Source organism: Marmota marmota, unplaced genomic scaffold, assembly GCF_001458135.2.
Source record: "Marmota marmota marmota unplaced genomic scaffold, marMar, whole genome shotgun sequence".
Lineage (NCBI taxonomy): Eukaryota > Metazoa > Chordata > Mammalia > Rodentia > Sciuridae > Marmota > Marmota marmota.
In genome coordinates this window covers 17285979-17299607 of record NW_026000168.1, presented here as the reverse complement: position 1 = coordinate 17299607, position 13629 = coordinate 17285979, and the positions used below count along the sequence as shown (strand labels likewise).

General features: G+C 60.0%; 2 protein-coding genes across 6 annotated transcripts in view; one reads left to right on the top strand and one right to left on the bottom strand.

Annotated features, from left to right (window-relative positions):
* Positions 1-13629, top strand: part of Nr2c2 (nuclear receptor subfamily 2 group C member 2) — a 54922-nt gene that overhangs the window by 33935 nt on the left and 7358 nt on the right. For all 5 annotated transcript variants that reach the window (XM_048787158.1, XM_015495055.2, XM_015495056.2 and 2 more), the window contains exons 3-11: positions 27-227; positions 2305-2407; positions 4987-5166; positions 6647-6794; positions 7345-7438; positions 9912-10045; positions 10808-10985; positions 11831-11952; positions 13134-13273. In XM_048787158.1, the coding sequence (XP_048643115.1) occupies positions 27-227; positions 2305-2407; positions 4987-5166; positions 6647-6794; positions 7345-7438; positions 9912-10045; positions 10808-10985; positions 11831-11952; positions 13134-13273 (1300 nt within the window). The remainder of the gene's footprint in view (positions 1-26; positions 228-2304; positions 2408-4986; positions 5167-6646; positions 6795-7344; positions 7439-9911; positions 10046-10807; positions 10986-11830; positions 11953-13133; positions 13274-13629) is intronic.
* The window catches only part of Mrps25 (mitochondrial ribosomal protein S25), a 46644-nt gene continuing 38887 nt past the window's right edge, over positions 5873-13629 (bottom strand). Inside the window, exon 5 of the mRNA XM_048787161.1 lies at positions 5873-6043. Within this exon, the coding sequence (XP_048643118.1) occupies positions 5962-6043 (82 nt within the window). The 3' untranslated portion in view covers positions 5873-5961. The remainder of the gene's footprint in view (positions 6044-13629) is intronic.

The window sequence follows — 13629 nt, the reverse complement described above, 5'->3', positions numbered from 1 at the left end:
TCATGGCGCTCTGTGTTGTCTTCCAGATCGTGACAGACCAGCAGACGGGACAGAAGATCCAGATAGTCACCGCAGTGGACGCCTCGGGATCCTCCAAGCAGCAGTTCATCCTGACCAGCCCAGATGGAGCTGGGGCCGGGAAGGTGATCCTGGCTTCCCCCGAGACGTCCAGCGCCAAGCAGCTCATCTTCACCACCTCCGACAACCTCGTCCCCGGCAGGATCCAGGTAGGCCATCATCTGGGGATGCATGTCCCAGGACTTGTGTCACTGAACGGGTTTCTCACTTGTCCTCACCTCTGTCTGGGAAGTCAGATCGGCTCCGTGGAAGGTCCCTTTGGGGACACATGCACAAGGCGGTTTGATGCTTTGGCTCGAGTAAAAAAAAAAAAACAGCAGATAAGTGGCAAGGTCCAGAGAACAGCACTGACCCTCAGAAGTCGGTGGCACTGAGGCCGTGGAGAGGGTCGTTGTTCTTGGGGACAGCCCTGGGCCCTATGTTAAAGGCCCTCCTCGGACTGACCACCCCAGACAGCGACTTCTTGCTGTCCTCCTGCCTTGGCAGGTCGTCCGACCTGATCCGAGAGCCTCGCTCTGTTCCCTCTCGCTCCTGTGAGCTGTGGCTCAGGGCCCCAAGTGCCTGCCGCGTCTCTGCCCGGTCTGTCCCTGCTCTGGCCACGCAGGGTGGGTTGGGGCAAGAAGAGCGGCACCGAAGGGGGGCAGGGTCCTTGCTCAGCATGAGTTGGCAGCAGTGAATTCCCAAACCCCACACTCGGAACAGGCTGGAGGCCAGTGTCACACGATCGCCTAGCACAGGTGTGATCACTCAGGGTCATGGTGAAACTCATATTTGTTTTGAATTTTTAAAATATTTTTGGTTTACTACTTCCACTTCTAGGTGCTCGGTAGCATTAAATTAACTGAGCTCACGTTGTTTTGACACTGTCCATCTCTGTCCCTTCCTTTTATTTCTTTGGTTCTGGGAATTGAACCCAGGGGTGCCTAACCCCTTAGCCACACCCCAGCCTTTTCTGTGTTTTATTGTGGGGGAGGGTCTTAGTAGTTGCTGCCCTTGAACTTATGTTCCTCAGCCTCCAAGTCCCTGGGACTGCAGATGTGGGCCACGGGGCCCTGCTGTCACTCTTTACCTTCCCAAACTGAAGCTGTGCCCATTAGGAACTGTACATAGATGCCCAAGATGAAGAAATTTCAAGTCACTGTTCTCTGTCCACTGGGCAGTCACGTCCCCATGTCCCCTCCAGCCTCTGGCAGCCCCCACTCTAGTTTCCAGCTGTTTTGAGTTGGGGGGACTCTAGATTCCCGCCTCCTGGAAGTGGAGTCGTGCATTCTCTGTCCCTGTGCTTGGCTCGTGTCACTTAGCGAACTCTCTTCCTTATTTATCAAGGCTGAACAGAGTCCCTGTGTGTCCACACTGCAAGGAGCTTGTCTTCCCGTCTGTTGGACACGTGCATCGGTTCCTCCCTTCGGTTATTAAAAGTAAAGCGAGGATTCATGCATTTGTGGGACGGGGGCTTTGTACTGTGGAGAGAGAAACTGAGGGAAGGAAGGATTGGTTTTTCTCTGACGAGCTTCAGAACATCGATGTAGAAAAAAATCTATTTTTGAGACGGCTTGTACCGCGGTTTGTAGATACCATCTCATCCTTCCTGTCCCAGAAGCCAGAATCCTGCCCTGTCTGTGAGAACACCCCTCGTTGGTGACAGGCAGACTCTGATCTTGTTGCTTGTTTCCCAAGAGGTGACTCTATGTAGTGACTTCCGAGTGTGGTCCCTGTCATGCGTAAATCATCCAAGGCGGCTCCTTAGCCCAGACACGGCTGCTTTTCACATTCCCAGAGTGAGGATGAGTCTGTGTTCTTTGAGGTGGATAGCACCTAGAGTGTCACCTAGAAAAGTCCCTCTAAACGAGGGGCAGCCGGCAGGTTCCAGGGCTCACGTGATCTGCCTGGGTGAGAGGCCTCGTTATTTCATTGATAACGCTCTTCCCTCTGACTCACGTGCCCCTTCACACTCTGGGGTGGCTTCATGGGATCAGAGGAGCACCTGGAAGAACCTAGAATACCTTCGTCTTGGAGCATTCCTTAATCTACTACTCTATCTGCACAGTGTCTCCTCTCCTGGTCCCCAGGCTCCTTGATGGTAGCCGGAGAGAAGAGTGGTCACGGAGGGCCACTGCGGAGGGTGCGGGTGAGCGGGCAGCAGGGCTGGGATTCTCCAAGTTCCTGGCTCCACGTGACTTGGCCTGGACACTGGGCTCGTGGTCACTGTTGGCTGATTCCTCCTAGATCGTCACGGATTCTGCTTCTGTGGAGCGCTTGCTGGGGAAGGCGGACGTCCAGCGGCCCCAGGTGGTGGAGTACTGTGTGGTCTGTGGCGACAAAGCCTCTGGTACGTGACCCGGGTTCTGCTGATGCAGGTCGTGGGCCAGCAGCAAGGGCCGCCGTCATGGGTGGGGCAGGGTTTAACTCAGGGTTTAACTCAGAAAGAACATTCTCTGTAAGTTTGTAGGTTTCAAAAGTGGGCTGCAGTTTTCTTATTGGGGGGGTGATGTAAGTTTCTCAGATCAACAGGAAAAATCAAAACTAGTTTTTGGACAAGGTGCGGTGGCACACGCCTGTAATCCCGGTGGCTCGGGAGGCTGAGGCAAGAGGATTGTAGGTTCAAGGCCGGCCTCGGCAACTTGGCGAGGCCCTAAGTAACTTAGCGATGCCCTGTCTCAATAATAAGGGCTGGGGTGCTGCTCAGTAATGAGGAGCCCCTGGGTTCAATCCCAGTGTCAAGAAAAAGAAGTTATTTCTTGTCCGTTCCCAGTAGCTAGGAACAGGGAGGCACTGTTGAGGGGACAGTCCCCTGGGGATCTCCGTCAGGGTCTACCATTACGTGCTCCTAAGAAAGGAATCATGTCTTTAATCTGGCTTATCCTCTGCACAGTGCCTTGAGGTCCCCAGACTGTCACCCCTGCCGTCCCCTCAGCACCCGGGGTGGTAAGTTATCCTAGCTGTAACAGGGTTAGGAAGCACGGGGTCCTGATGAGCCGTCCCACGGGAGCCTTGGTGGCCGAGTTCGTGTGCTGGGTAGAGGAGGGGGAGGGCCGCCAGCTGCAGAGCTAGTCCAGGGGACGGTGCCCACACCCAGATGCCCTCTGTGCTGAGGGCGGGGTGCAGGCAGACAGGTGGCCCAGAAGGTCAGCCCTGGCCTGTGCCCTGGGGGCACAGAGGGTCATGAGGCAGGCAGTAGTGACGGGAAGCTTGAGTTCTTGGGCAGCCTGGTTCCACTTTATTCTGTGGCAACCGAATTCCTAGGAGCTCTGGACACCATGTCCTGTTTGTTTAAAGAGGGGGGTGGAGCAGGCCTGGAGGAAGGCGGCCCCAGGAGCATCTGCAGGACAGCAGCCCATCCCAGCCCCTTCTCAGAAGCCCTCACCTGCCTTGGCAGCAGGGCCACGGGGCTGCCTCTGATCCTGATGGCCCTTTTGTGCCCACTCTCCACACTGCTGTCGCGTTGTCTTGTAGCTCCTGGTCCCCAGGCCCGTCTTCCCATGGGAGTGTCCAGCGCTCCGCCCTCCCCGGCTCCCTAGTTCCCATCTTCCTGCACAGCAAGGACGCGGGCGGAGTGAACACAGCAGGGACAGGACACAGGAGGGCCCTAGGTGTCCGGCCTCCTCTGAGCACAGAGGGCCCTCGTCTCCAGGTCCTAGAGTCACAGAGACGTGGGGGGGTGGCTGAAGGACATGCACGGTGAGGAGGACCTGTGAGCAGAGGTGACCGCAGCACAGCTGCTCTTCAGAGCAGAACCACAGGCTGGGACGTGGCGCGTGGCAGAGCCCTGGCCTCCCTTGTGCAGGGCCCTGGGCTCGTCCTCGGGGCTGGGGGTGGAAACAGTGGAGGCTACGCAGCTACATGTGTGGGAAACGGGCCACGCCTAGCGCTCGGCCCGCGGGATCCTCTGTGGCCACCGTAAATGATCGTCCTGTAAATGTGCCCTCCTTGGCGATGTCCCTGAAATTGGGTCACCTAAACCAGGCAGAACCAAGGCATCCACGGGACAAATGAGGGGTGATGTGGTCATAGGCTAGAGACGCTGAAAACAAAGTGTGTACTAAGTGTGTTTCCCAGGACTGTGATCCTGGAGGGGACCAAGTAGCTGACTCAAGTGACCCCGTGGCCACCTTCTGATAGGGTCCGGTGTTAGGGGTGCCTGGGAATCTCGCGTGTGAAGCGCTGCGGGCATCGGGAGGTCGGGCTCTGAGGGCCTTGCCCAGGCAGGGCGAGTGACCTGGGTCCCCTGGGGGAGCTGAGTACAGGGGGGGGGGGCTATGGCTGCAGGGTAGGGCAGGGGGCCTTCTGTCCCTGGAGAGCCGGGCCTCTGCTTCCGGGCGTCTTGTCCTGAGCTGCCTCCCCCCACGTCCCCCTCCCCCTCCCTGCTGCTCCGCCTCCCCAGGCCCAGGGCCGTGGTGTCTGCCACTTGGACCACTGAACTGTCAGCCCCCAAAGGGATTCTCCCTCCTCCTCTAAAGTTGGCGTGGGGCCCTTGGAGACGCTGAAATGGTGGCGCTGACCACACGCCTTCCCTCACCTCAGGCCGGGCGGTGGCCACTCTGCTTCCCGGGGCCTTCAAGGCCCTGCAGCTGAACAAGGGCAGGAGTGAGAGCCCGGCCCTGAAGCAGCTCATGCCGCTCCTCGTGTCTCCTGTGGCCAGCACAGGACAGAGCCGGGGAGCCAAGCCACCCAGGTCTGCAGGCTGGGGACAGGCGCCCAGGGCCCTGCTGTGCCCGGAGCACCTGCCCGCCATCCGTGCCCTGTGCGTCTCCGGCTTCTCCACCACGGCCTGTGCGGCTGCTGGGAAGACCGCGGGGGCTCCTGGGAGGGACGCGGCCTGGCCTCCTGCTCAGGGCCCCCTGTCCCAGGCCCTGGTGGATGCCCTCTGCAGCCCAGGCCGCGGCCACCACCGCTGACTTGTCCTTGCAGGCCGCCACTATGGGGCCGTCAGCTGCGAGGGCTGCAAAGGTTTCTTCAAGAGGAGCGTGAGGAAGAGCCTGACCTACAGCTGCCGCAGCAGCCAGGACTGCGTCATCAACAAGCACCACCGCAACCGCTGCCAGTTCTGCCGCCTCAAGAAGTGCCTGGAGATGGGCATGAAGATGGAATGTGAGCGGGCGCCCGGGGGAGGGCAGGGCCGGGCACACAGCACACGTGCCTTAAGAAGAAACCCCGCTCGGGCTGCACCCGGCTCACTGCGTGGGTCAGCCGGTGACTTAGAGCCAGCACCGCAGGACCTGGTCAGTCCCCGTGGCGCCCGTGAGCCCTGCTCCAGAGGAGTCGGGAGCAGGACGGTGCAGCGGGGCCAACGCCAGCTGTGGAACAAACTGCCACGTGGCCTCTGGTAGCCCCAGGGTCCCCTCTGAGAGCCAGAAGCCCGCGTCTTGCTGATGCACCCTCCTGCTGTTCCCATAGCCCTGGGCCAGGCCTCCCGCCCAGCCATGGCGCATTGGGGCGCCCCCCCCCACTCTGCTCCTGGGACCAGAAATAGGGGTTAGGAATTCCAGGAACAGGTCCTGGTCCCCAGGCAGTGAAAACCAGGACGACCAGGACCTAAAGCAGGCAGCAGAGAGACCCCAGGGACGTGGTGTTAGGCTCTGAGACCTCCCTTCCCATCAGGGGAACGGGGACAGCAGGTGCAGGTGACACTCAACCTGGCCCGGGTGCTGCGTGATCCTGGGGGCAGCAGGGCTCCTGGGAAGGGGGCAGTAGCACTTTTCAGTGTAGCCGTTTCTGTTTCTACAGGGGAAATGGCAGACGTCACTGGGGACAAGTAGGAAAGTGTTCTCCAGAAAGTCAGAATTGTCAGCCAGGGTTCTGTAGAGTGGTGTTTTTATTTTGCCCATGACGGGGTCCTTCCCCACGGCGGACGGCACCACTCCATTGCCAAGTGACCTTCCTTCCTCAGTAGCAGATGCCATCCCTCAGAACAATGGCAGAAATTATTTTTTGCCATCTCAGCTGTAACTGTGAAGTCAGGATCCAGCTGAAACCAAAATAAAACTAAATTAAAAAATATCAAGGAAGGAAAAGTAGAAGATCCAGCTGGATTGTCTGGTCAGCAGGACGTCTGGACCCTCGTCTCTGGGTTTCAGATCTTTTGACCTTGGTTTGCTTGTGGCCCATGTCCCTGTGCTCTGTTACTAGAGAGCTGAAGGGAGAAGTGACAGTGGGATGGAAAATTGGCAGCCACCAAACAGGAGGCTAGGGCTGTTCAGGCTGGATCTGGAAACTAGGATGATTCCAGTGTCTTTGGCTTGGGACCGTTCCCCTGCCCAGGGCAGCTTGAAGATGGGCATTTCTTGTCCTTGGGAAGAGCCAGGTCACTAGCAGCAACATGTGCTGCTCATAGACCTCGAGGCTGCAGGTCCAGGAGGCGCCCAGGTCACCCGTGTGCTGTTGCCGCGGCCCCTGTCCTCTGGAGCTCTGTGTGTGCCTCTGATGTGACGGGGCATCGTGGGGCCTCGCTGCCTCCTCTCCTTGGGCGGGGAGTCCACTGTGGAGACTGAGCTCCTCACCCCTACAGCGGGGGGTTCCTGAGGGAGCCCCAGGGCGTGCCGTGTGGTGACGTGGCGTGCTGTGCTTTAAGCTGTGCAGAGTGAGCGGAAGCCCTTCGACGTGCAGCGGGAGAAACCAAGCAATTGTGCTGCTTCCACGGAGAAAATCTATATCCGGAAAGACCTGCGAAGTCCTCTGATAGCCACTCCCACGTTTGTGGCAGATAAAGATGGAGCCAGGTCAGTGCCCTGTTCTCCAAGGGCGGCCCGGGTAGGCAGCTGGGCATGTCCCGTTGCCGCGGCTCGGTCACCCCCAGAGCAGTCCTGGGGGTGCCTGGCTCAGGGTGGGTCCTTCTCCTGTCTCAGGGCTCCGTATGTCCTGCAGTGTAGGCCTCACTCGGTCAGGAGGACGGGTGTTGGTAACTCGGGATTTGGACTTTAGCAGTATAAACAGGAGGTCCCAGAGGGTGCCACAGGTTATTTGTACCTTCTTTTGAATGCAGCTTATTGACCTGGTTTTAAGGGTCAGAGAGGAGGAGAATGATGCCCAGGACATAGCACAGAGAGAGCGGGAAGGGCCCCGGTGACTGCGCACAGCTCAGCCCGCAGTCAGTGCGCAGTGTGGGCGCCTCCGTGTCCAGCCCACCGCAAGCTCACGGGGGCTTCATGCACGTTTCCGCCGAGAGGAGGCTGTCCCCTGGGCGCTGGGTCTCCGCAGAGCATGCGTGCAGGAGGGCAGGGAGTGTGCCAGCGTGCTGGAAGCTACTGTGGGTTTCTTTGTCTTAAATAGACAGACGGGTCTTCTGGATCCAGGAATGCTCGTCAACATCCAGCAGCCGCTGATACGCGAGGACGGCACGGTGCTCCTGGCCACGGATTCCAAGGTGACGTTCTCCCCCTCTGTTCCCTGTCCTCTGTACTGGCAGCAGGCTGTCTCCCTGTGCCCCGCTCCTCCTTGGCCCTCAGAGACCTTGCTGATGGCTTCTAGAACTCCTTCAGGGCTGCGGTCGTGCCACGGTGGAGTTCAGGCTGCAGTCTCTGGGGACATTCCCCTGATTCTGTTCTCCACTAAGTCAGACACACAGTCCAGCACCAGCTTCCTGAGGGGACAGCTGCTGGGCTTGCGAAGGTTTCTGCAGGACCCGTTAGTTCTACCAGTCGCTCTGTAGGAGGAGGTCCAGCCGGGAGGTTCACCAGGGCAGGTCAGCCGCGGAGGATCCAGTGGGGACACAGGTGTTGGCCACTCCCAGAGCTGGACAGCTGGCTCTTCCTGTGCCGACGACCAGAGCGTGGGGCTGGGTCCAGGCAGGGGGCCATCACGTCCTTCCTGGCGTGAGCCCAGTAATCAGGAAGTAGCAGCAAGGCACACGCTAGAGGGGTGACTCGGGCCCACTTGGGAGTGTTGACATTGCTGCCACCCTCGGCTTCTTCACGTGTACATTCGCGTGACACCCAGAAAATCGGGGCACGTCCTCTTTTGGAAAGAGAAGGCGAACTTGAGAGCTCCTGGCTGGCCCAGGGCGCAGCCTGTCCCCTCTGGTCCTCAGGCTGGGCTTTGGGCCCCCTGACCGGGAGCCGTGGCTGTGTGCTTGATGGGAGCTGATGGGCCACCACTGTCCCCCAGCATGTGTTCTGGATAGTGGCTGTCACTGCAGAGCAGAGGCCAGGAACACTAGCCGGAACATGGGGCTCTAGGCCACCAGGGCTTCCCAGCAGTGTCCGCCCACAACCTGGCTCCGAGCCCAGCCCTGCGCTTCGTGTGTCCTTCAGGGCCGACTGCCCGGGGCTGGTGGGCACCTGGAGCAAGTGAGCCCCAGAGCCCTCGGCACACGGCGAGCTCTTGGTGGGGGGACATGGGACTTTGTCGATAACTGGAAAGGCTCGCGGTGTTGATGTGGTTAGGAGACGGGGCTTCAGGGTCGGCTTGCGCCCTGCCCTGTTCCCTCCTAGGTGACATGGAACAGCAGGACCCCCCCCTCCCCCCAGTTCTTAGTAAGGAGACAGAGCGCCCCAAGCAGCTGCTCTCAGAAGGGTCCATTTTTACATTGAAATCATGATGCATTTAAGGTGATCCACGCAGCCCGCGGAGGAGGGTCACGAACCTGAGGCCAACCTCAGCCACTTCCAGAGGCCCCAAGGACTTAGCGAGACCCTGTCTCAAACACAGAAGGACTGGGACCGCTGGGTTCAAACCCCGGTACCCAAAACAATCTGCTTTAAATAAGAACGGTCCTCCTGACTGTGACTGATGTGACAACCAGGGCACTGAGTACAGAGCGTGTGTCACTGTTTCCCCCAGCTCTTGCTGACACCTCACTTCCCTCCAGCACACTCCACTGTCCCCAGGCCCCGCCCCTCAAGCAGCTGCACCAGCTCTGCTGTGACTTGTCACCTGCAGTCAGAATGTGTTTTGTTTTGAAATGGAGGACACAGGTGGCTGTGTAGACGCGTCCTGGCTGTTTGTCTCTGGCTTCCCTTTTAACTGGAGGGGGATCACGGGCCCTACGGTCAAGGGGACTCGCCATCAGTACCACTGACTTCAGAGGATCTCCCAGAAGGGACTGCCAATGTCCCTCCCTCCAAACCTGCCTCCCACTCCCTGGTGTCAGTTCTGTGCCTTCCACATCCAGGGCCTCTACAGGTGCCCCCTCCCAGCTGGCTCCTGTCCCTCAGCACAGTGTCCACAGGCCCCATCCAGGGTGCAGCCTGTCCCAGAGATCGAGTCCTCATTGTCGTAGTGGGGAAGGGGTCAAAAGCCGAGCGAGGTCGTCCACGTTGTACCCTGCAGTCCTCCACGGGACGTGGGCTCTGTTTTGACTGTGAACTGCCCGGGTCCCCACAGTGCCACCAGCAGCATCCATGGGCTTGGATTTCCCACATCTTTGTCAGCACGTCCCTATCTTTTGGGGTCACAGCCCTCTGCATCTTGACACGTGCTCGTGGGCCGTCTGTCTGGAGAGATGCTGTCCCAAATTCCATGTCCACTTTTGCCTTGGGTCGCCTTTGACTGTTGGGTTCCAAAAGGTCCCTGGCTGTCCTGGTGCTGTCCTGTGCCTGTGTGTGACCTGCAGTCTTCACGGGGTCTTGGTATTTGGTGGGTTCCCTGGTTTTTTCTGCTCTGTCTGTGAAGCACCCCAGTGTTGATGAGTGGCGGCCAGCGGGTCTGTTTTTCCTCAGTGCCTCACTGTCATGGCACCTGGGGACTTGTGTGACCACTATCACAACCAAGATTCAGAAAGCTAATCTGTCACCAGAAGGATGCCCTGGTGCCACCCATTTGTTCACAAGAACAAATTTTGAGTCCTGAGTCCTGTGCGTATGTGCTCGTGTTTAATGTCACGTTTTTTTGCTCAATAGGCCGAGACCAGCCAGGGAGCTCTGGGCACCCTTGCAAACGTAGTGACCTCCCTTGCCAACCTGAGCGAGTCCCTGAACAATGGCGACACTTCAGAGATCCAGCCGGAGGACCAGTCTGCCAGCGAGATCACTCGGTACGTGGCCACGGGGGAGGACCACACAGTCCCGGTGCTGGGAGGGCGGAGGTGGCCTTTGGCATCCATCCTGCCTTCAGTCGAGGGCTACGGCATGGTCACAGTGACACTGCATGTCTGTGCTCTCAGGTTTTCAACTGAGAATGTTGTCCCCTTTATTCTATGATATGGGTCAAAATTGCGCGACCCGGGAGGCGGGAGGGGACGTGGCAGTGGCCTGATGTCAATCCTGTTTAGTGTCCCAAACAGCAGCAGCTCACTCTGTTCCACCTCTGGGCTGGGGAGCGGGGGGCTCTGGCCCGCAGTGAGGATAGCAGGAGCTGACGGGCGGTGCCGACTGGCTGCTCAGCACTGGCCTGTGCCCTGGTGTCGGCCAGCCAGGTGACGGGGGCTCGGCCCTCGTGTTCCCTTCCAGTCTAAGGACAAAGTGAAGGTCTGGGTCAGGACCAGGAGGGTGGTGTCCAGTCGGGTAGAATCCTGCGTCCACTGCTGACTGTGGGTGGCCGTGGAAAAGCCACCGGCATTAGATCTGTAACCAGGGGAACATTCCTGCCTTGGGAGGGTGACCGTGGAACACAGAAGTCATACTGGAAATCGCAGCCCACTGCGTGGATGCTGGCGGTGTTCCAGACCTCCCGTGTCCCTGCTGTCACTGTGGCCCGCCTCTGCAGGGGGCCAGCACCTCTTCCTCGAGGCCTTGCTGTTCTGGACGTTGACTCAGTGGAGCCGCGGGGTCACGACCTGCTTGGTTTCCGCTCACAGGGCGTTTGACACCTTAGCTAAAGCACTTAACACGGCGGACAGCGCCTCGCCCCCCGGCCTGGCGGACGGCGTGGACACCAGCGGAGGGGGCAGCATCCACGTCATCAGCAGAGACCAGTCGACGCCCATCATCGAGGTCGAGGGCCCCCTCCTTTCAGACACACACGTCACCTTTAAGGTGAGTGTCTGTGGCCCGGCCCTGCCAGCCGCCCGGCCTGCTGGGGGTCTGAAATCTTCTGGGAGCTGGTCCCCGTCCCCACCCCCGTGGTGTGGCAGGGTGGCTTGAGCAGATCTTGAGTCCAGAGCAGTCTTCCCGGTCGTGCTCACAGTGCCACTCGATTGTGCAGGGACCCGGCAACAGGCCTGGCCTGTCTGTGCCAAGGCGGGCAGTCTCCAAGGGTGGTGGCCGGGTGCTCTGCCTCTGCTCCCCGCACAGCCCAGCCGTGGGCACCTCCGTGCAGTGGAGCCCTTGGGGTCAGGTGGCAGCCACTGTCCTCCAGAGACAGGTGGATGGTAACCGTACCCGGGGCTGTGAGTGCCCCCTAGAGGGCCTCCCAGGACCCCTGAAGCCCCTGTAGAGAGGCCTCAGAACAGGGCTCTGGTCCCTGCTGCTGGGTGCCCCGAGGCAGGTCAGCACGTTGGCCCTCCTTTCCGGTGGACGTGTCACCATCCTGGTACCAGGGCCACCTGCACCATGCCTGTCGGCCATGGAGCTGGTCCTGGGGCCCCGGTTCCACTTGGACCTGAACCTGTGGCCCAGTGAGTGCAGCAGACGGTCGCTGCACTGGGGCAGTGATAGAGCAGTGCACTGTTCCCTGGGCGAGCCGAGACGTCCCCCAGGGCTCCCAACTGTGTCCCCAGGACCCTGCTTCACTGAGCAGGAAAACCTGAGAGCTGGGGCCATCCCACTGCGACACACGGGCTCTTCTGACTCGGGGACCCCGGCCGGCACTGCTGGTGGAGCAGGACGGAGACCTGCTGCTCACCTCCGTCCCTTGCTCACCTCTCCGTCCTCTGTTGCAGCTGACCATGCCCAGCCCGATGCCCGAGTACCTCAACGTGCACTACATCTGCGAGTCCGCCTCCCGCCTGCTCTTCCTCTCCATGCACTGGGCCCGCTCCATCCCCGCCTTCCAGGCCCTCGGGTGAGTGGCCCTTTTCCACACGCCCTGATCTGGGTGCCAAGGGCGTGGCACCCGGAGCTGTGGTCAGGCCCTTGAGACCATGCGACTGCCCGTGTCCCCACACGGGCGTTTGTTCCTGGCGTGGCAGTGACCTGGTTTCCTGTGGGAGGTTTTTAAAATATGGGGTTAAAAAGTGACGTCCCTGCTGCCATGGACGTGGACCCTCCTCAGAGGGCTACGCAAAATGTCACCGTCTTACACTGGTGTCCCTTGGGTTTCGCATACTCGTCAGGCTCCGAGCTCAGAGAACGACAGTGATGACAGGAGGTTTGTACTGAGCCTTGGGGACACTCGGCGCAGGGGGCCTTTCTGAGGCAAATGCAGGCCCAGCCTTTGTGGGGACAGCAATTTCCCTGGCCTCAGATTTTTTTTTTAATTTTTTTTTGATGGTGCTGGGCACTGAGCCCAGGGCCTTGTGCGTGGGAGGCAAGCACTCGGCCACCTGGGCTCTGTCCCCAGCCCACGGCCTCAGAAACCTTGAGGCAGAAGAGGCAGCGCCCCAGCCCCACTGGGCTGTGGCTCCTGAGCACCAAGACGGCAGCTGTGCAGGGCTGACCGTGCCCCTCAGGTGGGCAGAGCAGAGCAGCGCTGCAGGTGGCCCAGCTGGGCCCCTCCCACCTGCATGCGGGTGGGTGCACTTTTCCCCTTCAGGTGGACGCTCGGCTCCTGTCTTGATCCACACGGTCACTCGTGACCTTCACTATAGGTGCCGAGTCACGGGTCCCCCCCGCCAGGACACAGCCAGGCCAGGACAGCTGACGGTCCAGCAGACTTGGGGAAGGAGGCTTTGGCCTCCCTGCTGAGGGCGGTGGTTAAGGGAGAAGCAGCTTTTTAAAGAACACAGCAGTGGACAGGCACCGTAGTGTGCACCTGTGACCCGAGCCACTCGGGCGGCTGAGTCAGGAGAATCACAAGTTTGAGACCAGCCTCAGCCACCGAGGCCCTGTCTCAGAGTCACACACAAAAAGGGCTGGGGCTGGAGCAGCCCTGAGCTCAGTCCCACAGCAGAAGGGCAGCTCCCTGCTGGGGGTGGGGTGGTGGTAAGCCTGGTGCTTGGTACTGGGCAGCAGCCCGGCTCCCATGCAGCCCGTGGGCGGTGCCAGGTGGGTGCCGCAGCCCGCTGAGCCGCCCCCCGCCCCCAGGCAGGACTGCAACACGAGCCTGGTGCGGGCCTGCTGGAACGAGCTCTTCACCCTGGGCCTGGCCCAGTGCGCCCAGGTCATGAGCCTCTCCACCATCCTGGCCGCCATCGTCAACCACCTGCAGAACAGCATCCAGGAAGGTAGGGCCTGGGGACCAGGGAGGAGGGCGATCTGGCCTATGCACAGCCTCTCGTCCCGCCACACCATGGAGGGGGGGCACGTGACTTCAAAGTAGTGGGACCACACTAGTCAGAGCGTCTGGAACGGCCTCTTCATGTAAGGAGTGACCTCCATTGTGAAGGCCACGTCCTCTTCGGCATTTAGTGATCTTTTTCAAGAACAGCTGGAGCTTACCTCGCCACCGTCCCTGGGTTGTCATCCTTCCATGTGACATTCCCCAGGCCTGTCCTCGGGACTGTGACCTGTGTGGAAACCGAGGCCCTACTGAGGCCACAGCTGGCTCCCATGAAACAAGTGCGAGGGACCCCCCCCCCCC